The following is a 17656-nucleotide window of genomic DNA, read 5'->3' as shown; positions in this document are numbered from 1 at the left end:
TGCCAAAGTTGGCATGTTTGAACCCCAGAGTGCATGCTTATTATAATTTTAGGACTTAAAGACAGTTTATTGACACACAGTCATTTTATTCCTTAATCTTTTATGAGTAGTTTGTAATTGCAGATAAAAGGAGTTGGTCATGTGGCAGTTGTGGTGGTGGTAAGCTGCCATCTTCAGACTGCAGAGAATCATACAGATTCACTTTTCCAATTTAATTCTTTTTCCCTTGGGATACTCACAGGTGATTATTTTTTAATTTCTCTTCAATAATTAATTTTATTTGATCCAGGCAAGATCATTGATGATTACCAATTTACCTACAATGAAACAGATAATAGAATAACTATGATTTTTAAGAACTATATTTTAAGAACTGAGAGTTAATTTTCCTTAATTTTGACCTTATTTTTCATAGAATTTAGCTATATACTAAGAAAGAGTTTTTGGAGTTTTCCTAAAATGTATCATCAGAGTGAATAAGCCTGCTACCTCAGTGATTCCTTTTAGTACTAGAATCTGGATTCTGAGGTAATTAGTGTAGTATTTTTAGGGCCATAGAACTCATTTTAATTATTTTCCTTTCCATATGTAATTCAAATTTATATTGTCTCTATTTTAGCACTTCTTATCTCAACTAAAAATATGTATATTATTGTATTCCCTTGCCACATTTTAGTTTGCAATGTTAAAACCTTTGAATAAAAAAAAAAGTGCTTTAGTGATTCCTAGATCATAAGCCTCTAGTAGATCAGCATGTCCCTTCTTCCTTATCCTCTGTCTAGTGGTAAATTATGTAAGGCTTACAGCCATTTTAAGTGTATCTCAGAAGGTCATAGCTTTTGAGAAGGCTTCATCCTCAAAAATGTTGAAGAACTGTGTGACTGTTTGAAAACACTTGGATATTTTGTCTGGCTTTTTTAAAAATGAGAATCAAATTCTGGCACTAAAGAGCGCTTTCTGCAGCTGGAGCCTCTGGTAAGGTGGGTCTTGATTAGAATGGCCCAAAGTGCAGGCCAAGAACTATTTAGAATGTTAGGAATATTATATGCTGCTATCGTGAACCAGAAAAAATTATACCTATAGGTGGGTAATAAATTCATTCCTATTTAGCTTATGAAGCATAAGTTTTAGGTATTGGTTTATGAATTGCAAATAGAGCAACTACTGTAATTATTACCTCTTTCGTCTTTAAGTGAAAATAAGGTTAGCTGCCTTCCCTCTTAGAAGTTCAGCTGTCAATTCATTCAAAATGTTGGAGTAATAATATAATGCATATAACTTACCGTAGCCTGTTTTTGGCAAATATTTGATTAATGAATTGCAGTCTGTAACCCCAAAATGAACAGTTCACATGACCTCTAAAGCATGGTTTTAATTGGTAACAATGACCAATCTGATCATTTTCCCCTCTTCTACTTGTCTTCCCACATTTCTACTTCAGTAAAGAAATTGTTTTTTAAGGAAATTACTTAATAAACTTAATCTTCAAAGGTAAAAAATTTTGGACGCAGTTGTATGATTTTTCTGTGTTCTAATTTAATGTATTATGTAAACATCAGTTAATCAGAAATGCTTTAATACCTTGAAGGGGAGAAAGCACATAAAATATAAGCATGATTAGAACTTGTCAGTGATTTTTAAAAATTATACCTTCTGATGAATGAGGAAAGAAAGATGTTCACGTTTTCATGATGCCCCTATTACCTGTCACATCGTAAATCCTACTCTAACTCCTTTATCATTTATTGAGTTTGCTACTTACAATATATTTTATTGTATTCTTTTTCATTTACTTAAGTATTGAATTGGTAAGTAGTAACCATATTGACAGGATGAATCGGACATGGATTCTGCCCTTAGATGCTTACAGTGCAGCCAGGAGAGAATATGTATGTGGAATCTTTAAACCCCAGATAGAAATTGAAAATTATAAAAAATAACTACAGATAAAAGTGGTATGAGAAGCCAAAAAGAAATGTCTCAGTGTTTATTCTACATGTTGGATTTAAGCAGTCTACTTATTGGAAATTGCAAAAATAATTTTTTATTTTAAAGCCTCTTTTATGTTAATTTGAATTTACTTTTCATGCCATTTTAGATATAATGTATTTGTGTTTCAGAATTTTGTTTTAGATAATGTTTATTTTTAGCAATTAAATTGGGAAGTTAAAATATTTCTTTGGAAGTTATATTATTAGGTTAAACTAACTGCCCAGAGGAGAAGGCTGAGAGGTTTTATAATCTTGTTTGATATGACTCTCAGTGGAGGAATCAGACATCATTGATCTGGAGAAACGTTATTGGTCGCTGAAGGCTCAATCCCGGACTGGACGATTTGATTTAGAGACATTTGGCCCATTGATTTCACCACCTATTCGTCCATCTCTAAGTGAAGGTAGGAATCATTCTATTTTCTACAAGTGTTTTTTGGTAAACAGACCTGAGCCCATCTCTTGTTTCTAACCAATACATCTTAACTCTAAAAGGCCATAATATTACAGGTTTGCAAGTTCAGTGGAAAAAAACTTAAATGAGAATTTAAATTATAGTTTTGAACATCCTGTTCAACCTACGTGACCTTGCATAAATTAGTTTAGCTTTCTTCACCTAAATATCTTCATATATAAAATAAGTTTGACCAAGTCAGTGGTTGTGAAGCTGTACTCCAATGAGGTTCCTCAGCAGCTGGTGCAGGGATTACGGTGGTAGTTGCTGAGTGGGCAGAGCTCCAGGTATTTACACCTAACCCCGTCTCTTCCTCAGTTTGAGTGCCTCTACTCTTTTTCTTTCACATAAGAAGTTTCTACTGCTGTATCCTCCCCTCCCCACCCCCAAAATTAAGAAATCACTGGATTGGGCCATCTCTGAGCTCCCCACTAACTCTAAACTTTTTGTTGCTATGACTTTTAAAAAATTAGGAATACAAAGTAATTGTGGGTGATATCACAAAAAAATCATATTTGGAATCTTAATATTTGGGTTCTGCTTCTTGTTCTCACCTTTTTAAACTTTTCTTCCTTTTGGCAACCCCCTTCTGAGTTTTCGTTTTCTAATCTTTAAACTGAGGGCATGGAATTAGATTCTTCAGAGTCCTAGGGTACTTCAGAAGTACTTGTTAGGGGAGCCAGAACAGATAACGTCCTGGGCTTTCATCTATTTCAACAGTGCAGCTGGGTTTTTACCTTTTTCAAATTGGAAATTGGTAAATCATTTTATTTTTAAAACAAAATTATTTCTTTTTAAAAAAAATTTTTTTATCCTCATTTGAGGATATAGTTTCCATTGCTTTTTAGAGAGAGTGGAAGGGAGAGACAGACAGAAAGAAACATCAATGTGAGAGAGATACATCGATTGGTTGCCTCCCACACACACTGGGACTGGAGCAGGTAATCAATCTGCAACCAAGATATGTGCCCTTGGCCAGAATCAAACCCAGGATCCTTCAGTCCTTGGGCCAGTGCTCCAACCACTGAGCCAAATGGGTCAGGGCTTTATTTCTGTTTTTTAAAGAATGTTTGAAAACCACAGGATTGGGTTATAAATCCCCTTTCTTTCTGAAATTTATAATATACATTTATAAAAGATTAAGTAGTACAAAGAAGACTGTAGTACAGAATTTCTTTCTCTTATAATATAGCGTGTTATTTTTCTTTGCTTCATAGAAGAGCTTTATAGGAGCTTATTAATAACAGCATGTTATATCTTGGAGCATACAGTTAAACTTTTTTCCTTTTTTTCTTTTTCTTCTTAATCTTTTAAAATAATTTCTGATTTGGGTGGATTTTTAATTTTTTAATTGATTTTTTTGCATACTATAGTCATTTTTAGCTGTTAAAATTGATATAAGGTAGAGATGGGCAAAGGCAATCATAACCAAACGCTAAGTGATAGTAATGTATTTTCTGCTAGGATCTTAAGTTTTAGTTATAATTACACCACAAGAAAAAAAATACTTTCTGAGAAAATGGGAACTATTGATTGGCCAATGGCCAGTTTATGGGAGTCAGGCCTCCTTTTATAAACATGTTATTATAACATTAGGAAGTTTGGTCACTGTGGTTTATGGTGTCTTTTCCTATTTTACAGGCTTGTTTAATGCTTTTGATGAAAATCGTGACAATCACATAGATTTTAAAGAGATATCCTGTGGATTGTCAGCCTGTTGCAGGGGACCCCTGGCTGAAAGACAAAAATGTAAGTTTGTTAAACATTGTCACAAAATTTGCAAAGTATACAGTGAAAAAATTAGGATTCATCCATGTAAAATCATCTATGGATTAAGTCTTGAATTTTCATCACTTTGTCAGGTTGGCCTATAGCAGTCTCATGTTGAGGTTTTACTGAAGCCAGTCTAAGGATTCAATCATCTATTCTTTTTCACCATGGAGTAGTTTGGTGTCTTTGTTATTAATAATAGGGCTGATTTTCCTGATGATTTTACCAATTATGATAAACTATTTTAGCCATAATATATTTGAAAATGTTAAGCATTTAGAAAATATTTTCTGGTAGCCTATATAGAGAATTCTGTGCCTTGCGTAATTGGAGGTACAACTCATTTTCTGTGACTTGTATATATTAATACTTTATTAGCAAAGTGAAATTTATGATCAAAACACACTTTTATTAAATACTAAAATGGTCTTATAAATCTAGCTGAAATGTTACAGCATAATTTATAAGCATAAGTATATATTACATTATTAAATCTTAACCATATTTCAGAAAATGCAGCAGTTTACATTTACTTGGTACCTAATTCTAATATGTGTCCTTCTAAAATGCAGCTCATAAATGTTGTCTGTTGTGAGTGTGCTATTTGAATATTTTGACCTTGAGTAATATTATGCTATGATACACTCACTTTAACAGCATAGTCATTTTAGGGGTGTATGAAATAGATTATTATTTAATCTCAAAAATTCAGATTTCTTTTTCCCCCTATGATGATATACCATTAGCTCAGCCTGGATTTATGATAGGTTATTTGTTCCCATTAAAGTTCCAATATAAAATAAGGAGGCTGAAATTTTTGTTTCTCACTTGATCTTAATTATGGACTTAAAAATTTTTTTTTAATTCTTTTTTGCTGGTGGGCTAATGAAAGTTATCAAACTAGAGTGATTCATTTGTAGTTAATTAGTAAAGTGCTTATATTTCTAATTCTTAGCATGTTGTATATAAACTTCATCAAAGAGTTGAAATTGTTCTTTGGTAAAACATTGAGTGTGCATTTGTTTGGAGAGGCAAAATGGAAGTAGACTGTCTTAATAGCAGCTTGTTGTTATTGATTCTTAATGGAGATGGAATATTTTCAGTATTAGAAGAATCAACTCTTCAGTGATCAGTTTTAAATATTAGAAATTAATTTAAGGGCTTGAATTACCTCAAAACCTGTGAGGTATTGTAATATTTATTGGCCTCCTTTTTTGTTTTGTTTTTGTTTTCAAGTTTGAGAGAGACAGATTTATAAAGTGTGCAGTTAGTCTTACATGTTCAGAGGACTTTAATGATATACTTCTATGTCTCTCCAGATGAGAACTTAATCTAGAATATGCTTGCTTGAGAAATTGAGTAATTTTATTAGGGCAGCTTCTAGTAAAATGTATTGTACTTCAGAATATAAAACTGATTCCTCTCCGTAAGAGTTTCTTTTTTTTTTTAGTTTGCTTCAAGGTATTTGATGTTGACCGTGATGGAGTTCTCTCTAGGGTTGAACTGAGAAACATGGTGGTTGCACTTTTAGAGGTTTGGAAGGACAACCGCACTGATGATATTCCAGTAAGTTCTGATTTTAAACATCTTGTTGCATGTAAACTTCCAATAGGAAAATAGAGTGGAGAATTTTTTAACAGTGAAAAGGATTTCTTACTACTGCTAGTTGCTATATTATGCTACTCAGAATATTCATTGCTGAAAATGCAAAATTGGGTAGAGAATTTGCCTTAAAAAATTTAATAAACTAGACTTATTGTATAAAGTAAGAATGAAACTATAGGGTAATTGTCTTATTTTTTTTAAAGCAAATATAAGTATTTATGGTAATTAAAAAATACTAGATCCAAATATAATATACCTTGGCCCTAGCTGGTTTGACTCAGTAGTTAGAGTGTTGTCCCGCGGACTGAAAGTTCCTGGGTTCAGTTCCAGCCAAGGGCACATATGTCAGTTGCAGCCTCCATCCCAGGCCCTGGTCGGGACGTGTGCAGGAGGCAGCCAATTGATGGGTCTCTCTCACACTGATGTTCCTCTCTCTCTCTCTCTCCCTTCCACTCCCTCTGAAAAGCAATGAAGAAATATCCTTGAGTGAGGATTAAAATAAATATATATATATTATATATATATAATTATACTTTGGCAACTGAATAATAAAAATAATATCAACTGTTTTTTAATTACTCCTTTGAATTTCTGTTTTTAAAGGAATTACATACGGATCTGTCTGACATTGTAGAAGGCATATTGAGTGCACATGACACTACAAAGGTAGGTCTAGCCAGGACTAATTTATCCTTTTCTTACAATACCACGTGCTCTCAAAGAATAAAAAAAAGCCCTGGCCAGTTTCCTCAGTGGTTAGAGCGTTGGCCCACGAACTGAAGGGTCCCGGATTTGATTCTGGCTGAGGGCACATACCTTAGTTGCAGGCTCCATCCCAGGCCCTGGTTGGGCGTTGCAGGAGGCAGCTAGTCTATGGATCTCTCTCACATTGATGTCCCTCCCTCTTATTCCCCCCTCTCTCTGAAAAGCAATGGAAAAAATATCCTAGGGTGAGGATTAAAAACAAACAAACAAACATAATACTAATAATAAAAGCTAAAAACATTATTCATCTAGGATTATTATTAGGTAATTGTTATATACATGAAGTAAGAAGTATTTGGTTATATTTTTGCCTGACAAGAAAAAGTATATATTGTCTTCTCTATGGTATATGTAATTTTTGGAGCTCTTTGGCAACACAAAAATGTTGCTTTATTCAACTTATAAAAACTTAATGTTAAAAACTGTATTTTGGAGAAATGTAACGTAGATATTAAATCCCTAAGAAGTCTGATAATATTGCTACATGTTTCTAAGGAGGTCTTAGAATATTGTTAGGATGAAAGGGCATAATCTGGAGGGTCTGTTTTTGCTTTCAAAATTAGTGAGTAGGCCTCATGTCCAACAACCTCTGCTCTGGCCCTCTGTGCGCTGTACCCTGCCGGCCACACAGAGCCAGACAGTTGCTTTGCCCCTTCATGAGCAGCTCCGTGGTGCATGGCCCCTGACGCAGTGCCCCATATGGGAGTGGGGGGAGTAGGTTGTTCAGGTGACGCCAGGGGGAGTGAGGCCACACAGGTATGGATGGTGTTGGTTGAAGAAGAACTTCAGCGTTGCCCTCGCAGAGCAGAGACCTGCCCTCTGGGTGGAGATATGTATAACACACCAATTCATGTGACCTAGGAAAGGCTGCCAAGGGTGTTTTCAACAAAGGACATGGGTTTGGCATGGTCAAAATAGATCTGAAAACCAAGTTATATAGTGGAGTGGAATTTTCTACTTCTGGTCATGCTTATACTGATGAAGGGAAAGCGTCAGGCAAACTAAAGACCAAATAAAATGTCTGTAACTGAATTTACTTTCACCCAAAAATGGAAGACAGTACTCTTACAGAAATCTCTTTGGAGAATAAGTAGGCTGAAGGGTTGAAACTGACTCTTGATACCACGTTTCTACCTAACACAGGAAAGAAGAGTGGGAAATTGAAGGCCTCCTCTAAACGGGATTGTTTCAGCCTTGGTAGTAATGTTGATAAAGAGTTTTTGGCCCGACCATCTATGGCTGGGCTGTGTTAGCCTTTGAAGGTTGGCTTGCTGGCTGTCAGATGAGTCAGATGAGTTCTGACATAGCCAAATCCAAACTGTCACGGAATAATTTTGCCTGGGTTACAAGGCCGCAGACTTCTTGCTGCACAGTCATGTGAATAATGGCACTGAATTTGGAGGGTCTGTCTACCAGGTTAGCAAGAAGACTAAAACGTCAATAAACCTTGCTTGGACAGCTGGCAGTAACAACACCTGTTTTGGCATCGCTGCTAAATAAAAGTTGGATTGTAGAACTTATCTGCTAAAGTAAATAATGCCAGCCTGATTGGACTGGGTTATACACAGACTCTTTGACCAGGAGTCAATCTGACCCTGTCAGCTTTAATTCATGGAAAGAACTTCAGTGCTGGAAGTCACAAGGTTGGATTGGGATTTGAACTAGAAGCTTAATGTGGATTTGAATAAAGCATCAGATTTCTCCCTGGAGGTGAAGAGAAATGAGCCCACTGTGTTTTGGCGAGTGTGAACTTTTTATTCTTTCAAAGAATTGTAATCCTCCCCACACTGAAGTCTAGAGATTGCAGGTCCTAAGGGAGGTGCTTGAAGTCATGCCTGGAAGTTGTCATGTTTATGCCACATTTCAGTTCAGTTCTGCAGTATTATTTTAAATGTGTTCCTCAACAACAATGTACTGTCATGTTATAAAGGAAATAACCTGATCCTCCATTTTGTACGTCACATCCTGCATTTCCCACACTACTTTTTCATGACCTTTTAATATATTGGTCTCTGTGCTGTAGTGGAATCTTGGGTTTTGTATCAGAGTAGAATAAAATAAACCCATCACATTAAAAAAAAATAGTGAATATTCCATTTTTCCCTTTCTAGGGCTTTTTGTGGTTTTCCACAGGTAACCCTTGAAGCAGAAAATACTTTTATTTTCCAGGTCTTATTGAAGGAAAAAGATTGTTGACGATAAATTGTCCTCATTACCATTGACTGCTTCAACAGAGTTTTATTACTTTTAAACTTATCGTAGCTGGCCTACTTGTCAGATGAACACATTAGAATCTACTTTAAATTATTGGTTTGTTTTCAGACAAATGACCAATATAAGTTTAATAAACCTGATTTTATTCAAATGCTATAAAAAATGATTAGCATGAGATCTTTTTTTTAATATTGTTTCTCTTTCAGATGGGCCATCTTACTCTAGAAGACTATCAGATCTGGAGTGTGAAAAATGTTCTTGCCAATGAATTTTTGAATCTCCTTTTCCAGGTATGTTTAACGTAAATGACAGGTTCAGAGAGTAGTAGTAGCAGTAATTCTATATCTTTTCCATTATGTAGTAGTGCTACTGGGCTGCAAAACCATAAATGATAAATAGAACTGCACTATCCTGTACACTACCTGAAAGATGGTAAGATAGAGCATGAGTGCTTATTGAACCTTCACAAACTCATGATGTGGGAGATAGGAAAGCAGAATATAGGTGATTATGTTTGTTTATTTATCTTATCATAACTCATGATAGAAAAGCATGTAGACTTGTAGAGAATCATAAAAGCCATCATAATTTGCTTTTTCTGCACTGTTGTCTTTTTTTGAAGGCCCTAACAAGTGAGGCAGTGTGAACAGAGAGATGGATCATAAGTAGGCAGTTATAAATTTTTCAAAGTATACAGTCTCTAGTTAATGGGTGGGGAATCTTTTTTCTGTCAAGGGCCATTTGTATATTTATAACATCGTTCATGGGCCATACAGAATTATCAACCTAAAAATTAGCCTGCTATATTTGGTCAAACATTTAATTAACTCACCCCTAATGTGATGGTTGGAACTGCTGCTTTTTGAGGCAGACCAAATGATCTCATGGGCCATATACGGCCCCGCGTGCCAGGTGTTCCACACCCCTGGAACTGATTATCTTAGCTTCAAAGCTATCTCTTAATTTTTTTAAAATTTATATTTTTATTCTTTATAAGGTCCAAGAAACACTGAGGGAGAAGGAGGGAAGAAAAGCTGCCAGGAGAAAAAGTCATAGAGCTTGCTAGATTTTAACTATTTTCCTAAACTAGTTCTCTTGCTCCAATTTTTACAAATTTATGGTGCCCTGGCCAATGTGGCTCAGTTGATTTGGCATTGTGACGTGCATGTAAGGGTTGTGGGTTTGATTTTGAGTCAGGGAACATGTCCGGGTTGCAGGCCTTTGATCCCTGGTAGAGGGGTGTGTAGGAAGCAGCTGATCACTTTCACATTGATGTTTCTCTCTCTCCCTCTCCCTTCCTCTTTCTTTAATCAATTTTTTAAAAAAAGAATAGCTAAAATGTAAAGTTCACATTTGCTCAAGTTACTCATTGATAATTCATTAGTTGAAAGTTCTGCAGTGAATGTGAAAAATGCAATCTAGTCATTAGCACCAGTCAGTGAAGTTTAATTTACCACTTTTTTCTTTAGGTATGTCACATAGTTCTGGGGTTAAGACCAGCTACTCCAGAAGAGGAAGGACAAATTATTAGGTAAGTTTGTAGTTTCAGTCTGTATATTTTTCATTATATAATTGAAATTGCTAACACCTGAAATATATTGTTACTAAGTAACAGCAGGTTCCATTTTAATGTAATCATTATAATAACACCTTGTTTCTCCAAAACAGTTACATATTGAAATACTTTTAAGTAACTTTCTAACCAAGGGATTGGATTAATTTAGAAGTGAAATTCTATTTCACATTAAAATTGTACTGAGTACTAAATTTAATTGTTCTAAATAAAGAAGATATTTTATAAAATAAAAGGCAGCAATTTTTTCTTACTTTAAATAGTTCACATTTATTGTAGAAAGAGTAGAAAGTGGACCTAAGTAGAAAGAAGCAAAAATGCCCATCATCTCTGTATTTAGATAATTGCTGTTGACATTTTTTACTTACTGAGATATAATTGACAACTAAAACTATAAGATATTCAAAGTGTACAGTGTGGTGATTTCATAAATGTATGCATTATGAAAGGATTCCCCCTCCATTACTGTCTTCACCCTTTTTTTTTTTTTTTTTTTTGAAGTGAGGGCATTTAAGTTATACTCTCTTAGCAAATTTCACTTATACATGTGTTATCTACTATAGTTACCATATTATGCATTAGATCTACAGACCTTTTTCATCTTACATTGAAAGTTTATACCCTTTTATCAACCTCTTTTTATTTCCCCCAGCCCCAGCAACCACTTTTCTACTCTGATTCTGAGTTCGACTTTTTTTTTTTAAAGATTCCACACATAAGGTGATACTGTGCACTATTTATCCTTTTCTGTGTGGCTTATTTCACTTAGCATAATGCCTTCCAGCTTCATCCATGTTGTTGTAAGTGACAGGATTTCCTTTTTTAACGCTGAATAATATTCCAGTGGGGGGTGTGTGTGGGGTGTGTGTGTGTGTGTGTGTGTGTGTGTGTGTGTGTGTGTGTGTGTGACATTTTCTTTATCCATTAACTTGTTGTTGGACACTTAGGTTGTTTCCATACCTTGGCTATTATAAATAATGCTGCAATGAACATGGGAATACAGCTATCTTTTCAACAACACGATTTTGTTTTATTTGGATATATATCCAGAAGTGGGACTGCTGGATCATATAGTAGTTCAATTTTTAATTTCTTGAGAAATCTCAATACTGTTTTCATTGTGGCTGGACTAGCTTATATTCCCATCAAGAGTATACAAGGGTTCCCTTTTCTCCACGCCGTTGCCAGAATGTGTTATCCCTCTCCTAACTGGTGGCAGGTGATAAGTCATTGTTTTATTTTGCATTTCCCTGATGATTAGTGATGTTGAGCATCTTTGCACGTTCCTGTTCGCCATTTGTATGTCTTTTTTGTAAAAATTTCCTTTGCTTATTTTTTAATTTGGTTGTTTTTTGTTTGTTTTGCTATTGAGTTACATGAGTTCCTTATATATTTTGAATATTAAACCCGTATCAGATATGTGGTTCGCAGTATTTTCTCCCATTCAATAGTTTGCCTTTTCATTTTGTTGATGGTTGCATTATTGAAACTTTTTACATTCACGTTCCCACATATGTGTATGCCTCTGATGGAATTTGTAAATCTTTATACAAAAAAACCGAGAATATTTTGAAATACTGTTTTATTTTCTGCTTCCATTTTCAAAGCAGATTATATAACTGATACTTTTATATATTAATAAAAGTGTCTTATAATTTAAATGATTAGCTAATAGACCCTGTTCATTGCCTGTTTGTTTCTCTATATTTCTTTAATATAAGGGCGAGTTTAGTATTAAAGTCTGTATGCCTTTGGTTAGGGATTTACTTAGGCAAAATTCTTTGAGGCAAAATACCTGAATTGATAGGTCTGCACATTTTTTATATTTATAACTCAATTTTTAATACCTTGAATATCTTTCATTACTTGAGGGCTACCATTATATAATTTTAATGTGTAGAAATTTTCAGAAACAGGACTGAATCTCAACTAAACTTTGCTTTTAGAATATAGTTAACATATAGCCTATCACTCTTTTTTTTTTTCTTCTTCTTCTTTTTTTAAAAATATATCTTTATTGATTTCAGAGAGAGGAAAGGAGAGGGAGAAAGAGAGATAGAAACATCAATGATGAGAGAATCATTGATCGAGCCCACAACCCAGGCATGTGCCCTGGCCGGGAATCGAACCCTGATCGCCTGGATCCTAGGTCGACGCTCAACCACTGAGCCACGCCCAGCCGGGCATCATTTTTTTTTTTCCTTGAAAGCAGTATGTACACAAATTTTTCAGTAGTTTCTTCTGGCTTTGGACTACTTGCTAAAAGAGTTTACTTAAATAGAGTTGTTTGGAGTACCTGAGAATAGGATGGTGTAGTCAGCATTTAAACAGGCAGTGCCAACTGAGACTCAGATTAGGTGAAGCAGCAAGTATTTTTTCTAACTTTTTAAAATGGGTTTTTAAAACTGGTTATTTCTTTTTAAAAAAATTGATTTTAGAGAAAGGAAGGGATAGAGAGAGAAACGTCAGTGTGAGAGAGAAATATTGATCGGTTGCTTGCCATACACACCCCAACCAGGGACTGAACCCACAACCTGAGTATGTGCCCTGACTGGGAATACTGCCACCTTTTGGTGTGCAGGAAGGTGCTGCAACCAACCGAGTCACACCGGCCAGGGCAAAAATGGTTATTTCTTAAAGAAGGTTAAGCAAAATCCATTTAAAAAAATGTTTTTATATAATCTCTAGTCTCATGTAGTCTTTTTAATTTTCATACTCAAAGGACTCATTCTTGTTTATAGTTTTTAGGGATTGACAATGTTGTCTTAATTTTATCTAATTTTTAGCTATCAAAATTTAAAAATACATTGAAATGTACAAATGAGATAATAAAGAAATATTTAAGCCTTTTCTATAGCTGCAGTAGCTTTTTTTTCTTACATTATTGCAATCTAATTTTATGTTATACTAATTTTCTGAAGTTAATATGACAGCATAGATATTAAGAATGCTCTGTAAACTATATATATTTTTGGCTTAATTATTTTGCAAATGCTCATAGCATCTCTATTTAAAAATATAATATTGATATGACCATGTTTTTGTAGAACTTTGTTCATTGCAAAATATTTCCACTTGTATTATTTCATCTAGTTCTCAGAATAACTGCATGACATTAGTGTCATCATCTCATTTTGTAAAAGAAAAAGCAGAAGTTTGCAAATGTTGAGGAATTTACCTATAATTACACTGAAGTGTCAGAGTCAAGTTTAGGACTTTTTTCATTAAAAACAAATAATCTACTGCTTTCTGTATTCCTTTTCAATACATTTTCATTTCAAATCTGAGATTCCAAATTGTTTCATCCCATTTGAGTTCTTTGAATTTTTTGTTTCATTTTTACTTCTAAAATTCATTTGACTTTGATGATTTTTAAAGAATGTGTCAGGTTGGTACATATGCAATGAGGTGAAAGGAATAGTTGTCTCTAACTTAAAGAATCAGTACTTTGTTTAAAAATCAGTATAATGATTTTTGCAGTGGCTGAGTAAAGTTCTCAGCAAATCCTCTCCCCTAAAAGCAACTTGACAAACGTAAAACTGGACAAAATTGTCAACCAACCATTCAGAACTCTGGAAACTGATGAAAGCTGTTCAACAAATTGAGAAACATTTATTCAAGGAAAACAACTAAGCCTTGGTCAGAATAATGGTAATCTGTAGTAATTTCACCTTGGCCTGTTCCCGTTCCCTCCTTTCCAACACGTCTAAATAATATAATTTGATGTATGGAATTTTTTTTGTATGTACAGAGGATGGTTAGAACGGGAGAGCAGGTATGGTCTGCAACCAGGACACAATTGGTTTATCATCTCCATGCAGTGGTGGCAGCAATGGAAGGACTATGTAAAATATGTGAGTAGGATGTCTGTTTATCTACATTTTTCATAAGATTTTCAGTTCTACAGACTTCGAGTGACTACAGGCTAGTAATAAAGTGCTCCAACTTAAAGTTTTGAAGGGGAAAGAAAGAATTACCCATATGACAATTGCTATGTACCAGGCTGCTTACAAGTTTCCTCCTGCAACAACTCTGTGAGGAAGGTAATATTGGGCATGCGAGTGCATGTATATGCACCTTACATATCACATTTAATCCTCACAATCTGAGAGGAAGGTGGTGGTGTATCCATTTTACCTGTGAGGAACCTGAGGCTGGGACTAAAGGTAACCCGAATTTCTTGCTCAGAGTGGAAGTCCTGGGGTCAACTGTAAAGACTGACTTTAAATCCATTGGCATCTCAACCACATTGTTTATATTATCCTTCATTATGTCACCTTTCTCTCCATGTCCTCATTTCTGAACCTAACTCTGTGGTTTAGTACCTCATCATCTCTTGCCTGAATTATTATAGGAGTCTTCTAACTGTGCATCAATTTTCAGTTTCTGCCTCCAGTCCTTTCTACACACGAGTAATTTTTAAATCAAAAATTGGATGATGCTATTGTGCTGTTTAAAATCCTTTCATGGAAAAATCTTGTCAATGTAATGTTAAGTGAGAGAAAAAGAAACAACATGCTGTGTTTAAAATGTGGTATCTACTTAACAGCAACCAGAAGGATAGTTCACATTTCCTAAATGCCAGGCACTTTACATGCATCACTCATGTAATCTTCACAGTAGGTCTGAGGTAGATACTAATATTATCCTAATTTTACCCATGAAGAAATAAGCTTAGACGTTTACCAATTGTTGAAGGTCTCATAGCTGGTAAGTCAGAGCCCTGCCCTTAATTCTAACCATATCTTCCATGCTACTTATTTTTTATACTTATGTAAATATTTTCAGTCACAAGACATAAACAAACATCAAAATGCCAAGTATAGTTAATGCTAAATGCTGGAATCTGAGTACTTGTGATATAGTCTTCATATTTATCTATGTTTTGTACAATGACAATGTAATATTTCATAATAAAAAGAATAAATATTACTTATTTTTTTAATATCACAAAAAGCCTTCCATGATTTCCAATATTTAATGGAATTAAGTCTGGAATCAGGAAAGGAGGAAATATGAGATGGATTGACTCCATAAAAGAAGCCATAGTCATGAGTCTGTAGGAGCTGAGCAGTACTGATGTTCACAGATTGTGAATATCACTTATTCATAGGGTTGTCTTAGTCAGAGCCCACTCAACAGCACGTAACAACAAAGTCTAAATTACTTTATACAGCACATAGTCTTTGCAGTCTGTTCCCAGTCTACATACTCTTCCCCTTTGAAGAATTTTAAACTTAGTTATACATTAAAATGTTTTTAAGTGACTGCAGCCAACCACAGAAGGATTACAAACAATAAATAATTTTGGAATTCATTTTTGAAGGCTGCATACTCATCAGATTATTAAGTTTTACCTCTTAATGTATGACTTCATGATTTTTAGGATGCCAACCCTGTTGTGATTGAGCCATCATCTGTTCTGAATGGAGGAAAGTACTCTTTTGGAACAGCAGTGCATTCTATAGAGCAGAGTGAAGACCGAATCGGAGGAGGCAGCCTCAGTTCTGTGAACACCACAGAAGAGAAATTTTCAGACAATATTTCTACTGCATCTGAAGCCTCAGAGACTATTGGCAGTGGTAAGTATGACTTGTTTCCTGTGAGGTTTAGTCAGGGTCAGTTCTTAAAGGAGTCAGAGTGTGCTTGGTAGGATATTGAGCATCAGGCTTCCATTCACAGAAATAAGTTTTGAATGAAATGGTTATTTATAAGATTCTTGAAAATATTTTCACTGTTTTCATTGATTAGGCCACACTTCTCCATATTGCTAGTAAATTATTTTATCAACAAGTTTAAATTTTGGAATTAAAAATCTAAATTCCTATCTTAAGGATTCTCTAACTATAAGCATACCTTCATTGGATTAAATGCACCTTCATGTCAAATTCTGCAGACATGTCAGGCCAGCCCTCGGGGATTGTTTTGTTTGAATGTTGAAAAACAATTAATAATGGTTCCCATAATTTCCTTCAGTCCTTGATGCCTGAAACTTAGTGCTCCCACTCTGGGTTGGGGAGATGAGAGTGCTTTGGCGGTTTTATGGCCCCACTGAATCCAGTTGATCCCCATTATTCTGCTGCTATGAGGGCGGGACTCTCAGTCTCACTCTGTTTTGATTGCATCCTTGAGATCTTTTTCCTTTTCTGTGGAGGGAGTAGGCAAATTGGACAGGCTAGCATTTTCTCTAGGAAACTAGAATTTACTGCTTCTCTTTCCCCATCTGGCATTACAAAGATCCCTTAGCAGTGCTAGGAGTGCTCTCTCTGATTGGCTTTCACACCAAGATTATTTCTTAACCTTCCTTTACATATTTGCTGACTCTATACCCTGTGTTATCTATAGGCTGAACGGTCCTACACTTAGAAGGTTCAAAGTGACTGATGGCTAGAATGTTTACCAGAGATTAACTTGCAGTTGAGAGTTGAAATTTCTTAAAATATATTGAAGTTCACAAATCTTAACTTGTCATTAATTGTGTATATTTCTATTGTAATGTTAATGCCTTCCTTCAGTGAACAGTTTCTTTCCCCCAGCATCCTTCTGTTGAAGTTATTATTTTAGCTCCTTCCCTTTGGTTTAGACTTCTTTTTACCATCATCTACCAGAAATATTTGGGATGTGCTTATAGGTAAAACAGAAGGATTATGGGAGACTGTATGAGATCCCAGCTACGTGGCTGTACTTCCTCCTTTCCTTTCAGAAGACATATAATTCTTGTTGTGAATTATCAGATATTCTAGGAGGTTGGCCAAATGTTCATTTGGTAACAATTTTTTAAGTTTTTATTCTACCTAGTGTTGTGCTGGGTATTGTCCAGAAAGGAATACATCTGTATTTCCTATCTTCTGTAGATTTATCAGAATCTACTGTACTTATGCCAACAGGATAATAGCATTAACCTAATACATGGATATTGAATTCATATTTTCAAGCATATTTGTGTATAATAACTAAAAATACAGAGATTCCATCCTCTATTTCCTTACAGGCTTTTTGTATTCTGCCACACCAGGGCCAGATATGTGCTTTGCTCGACAACATAACACTTCTGACAATAACAACCAGTGTTTGCTAGGAGCCAATGGGAATATTTTGTTGCATCTCAATCCTCAGAAACCAGGGGCTATTGATAACCAGCCACTAGTAACTCAAGAACCAGTAAAGGTAAATAATTTGATATCTATTTAAAATTATTCTCTTTCAGGTGGCTAATAAGTTTTATTATAGAGGTTTTAGCACATAGCAAAACGTTAGTGGTTCATATAACCTGTTGTGGATGGA

At 35.0% G+C, this 17656-nt stretch overlaps 1 protein-coding gene and 1 pseudogene across 3 annotated transcripts in view; both read left to right on the top strand.

Moving 5' to 3' along the window:
* The window catches only part of USP32 (ubiquitin specific peptidase 32), a 103018-nt gene that overhangs the window by 49413 nt on the left and 35949 nt on the right, over window positions 1-17656 (top strand). For 2 of the 3 annotated variants that reach the window (XM_016203532.2, XM_016203547.2), the window contains exons 6-14: window positions 2264-2395; window positions 4087-4194; window positions 5666-5781; window positions 6424-6486; window positions 9006-9089; window positions 10269-10330; window positions 14124-14226; window positions 15759-15954; window positions 17364-17539. In XM_016203532.2, coding sequence (XP_016059018.1) covers window positions 2264-2395; window positions 4087-4194; window positions 5666-5781; window positions 6424-6486; window positions 9006-9089; window positions 10269-10330; window positions 14124-14226; window positions 15759-15954; window positions 17364-17539 — 1040 coding nt within the window. The remainder of the gene's footprint in view (window positions 1-2263; window positions 2396-4086; window positions 4195-5665; window positions 5782-6423; window positions 6487-9005; window positions 9090-10268; window positions 10331-14123; window positions 14227-15758; window positions 15955-17363; window positions 17540-17656) is intronic. The other variant, XM_016203539.2, reaches the window with a different exon arrangement.
* On the top strand, window positions 7464-8990 carry LOC107529962 (non-selective voltage-gated ion channel VDAC3 pseudogene; annotated as a pseudogene).

Source organism: Miniopterus natalensis, chromosome 17, assembly GCF_054644295.1.
Source record: "Miniopterus natalensis isolate mMinNat1 chromosome 17, mMinNat1.hap1, whole genome shotgun sequence".
In the NCBI taxonomy this organism is placed as follows: domain Eukaryota; kingdom Metazoa; phylum Chordata; class Mammalia; order Chiroptera; family Miniopteridae; genus Miniopterus; species Miniopterus natalensis.
The sequence above is the reverse complement of the archived record's forward strand: the minus strand, read 5'-3'. Positions and strand labels throughout refer to the sequence as shown.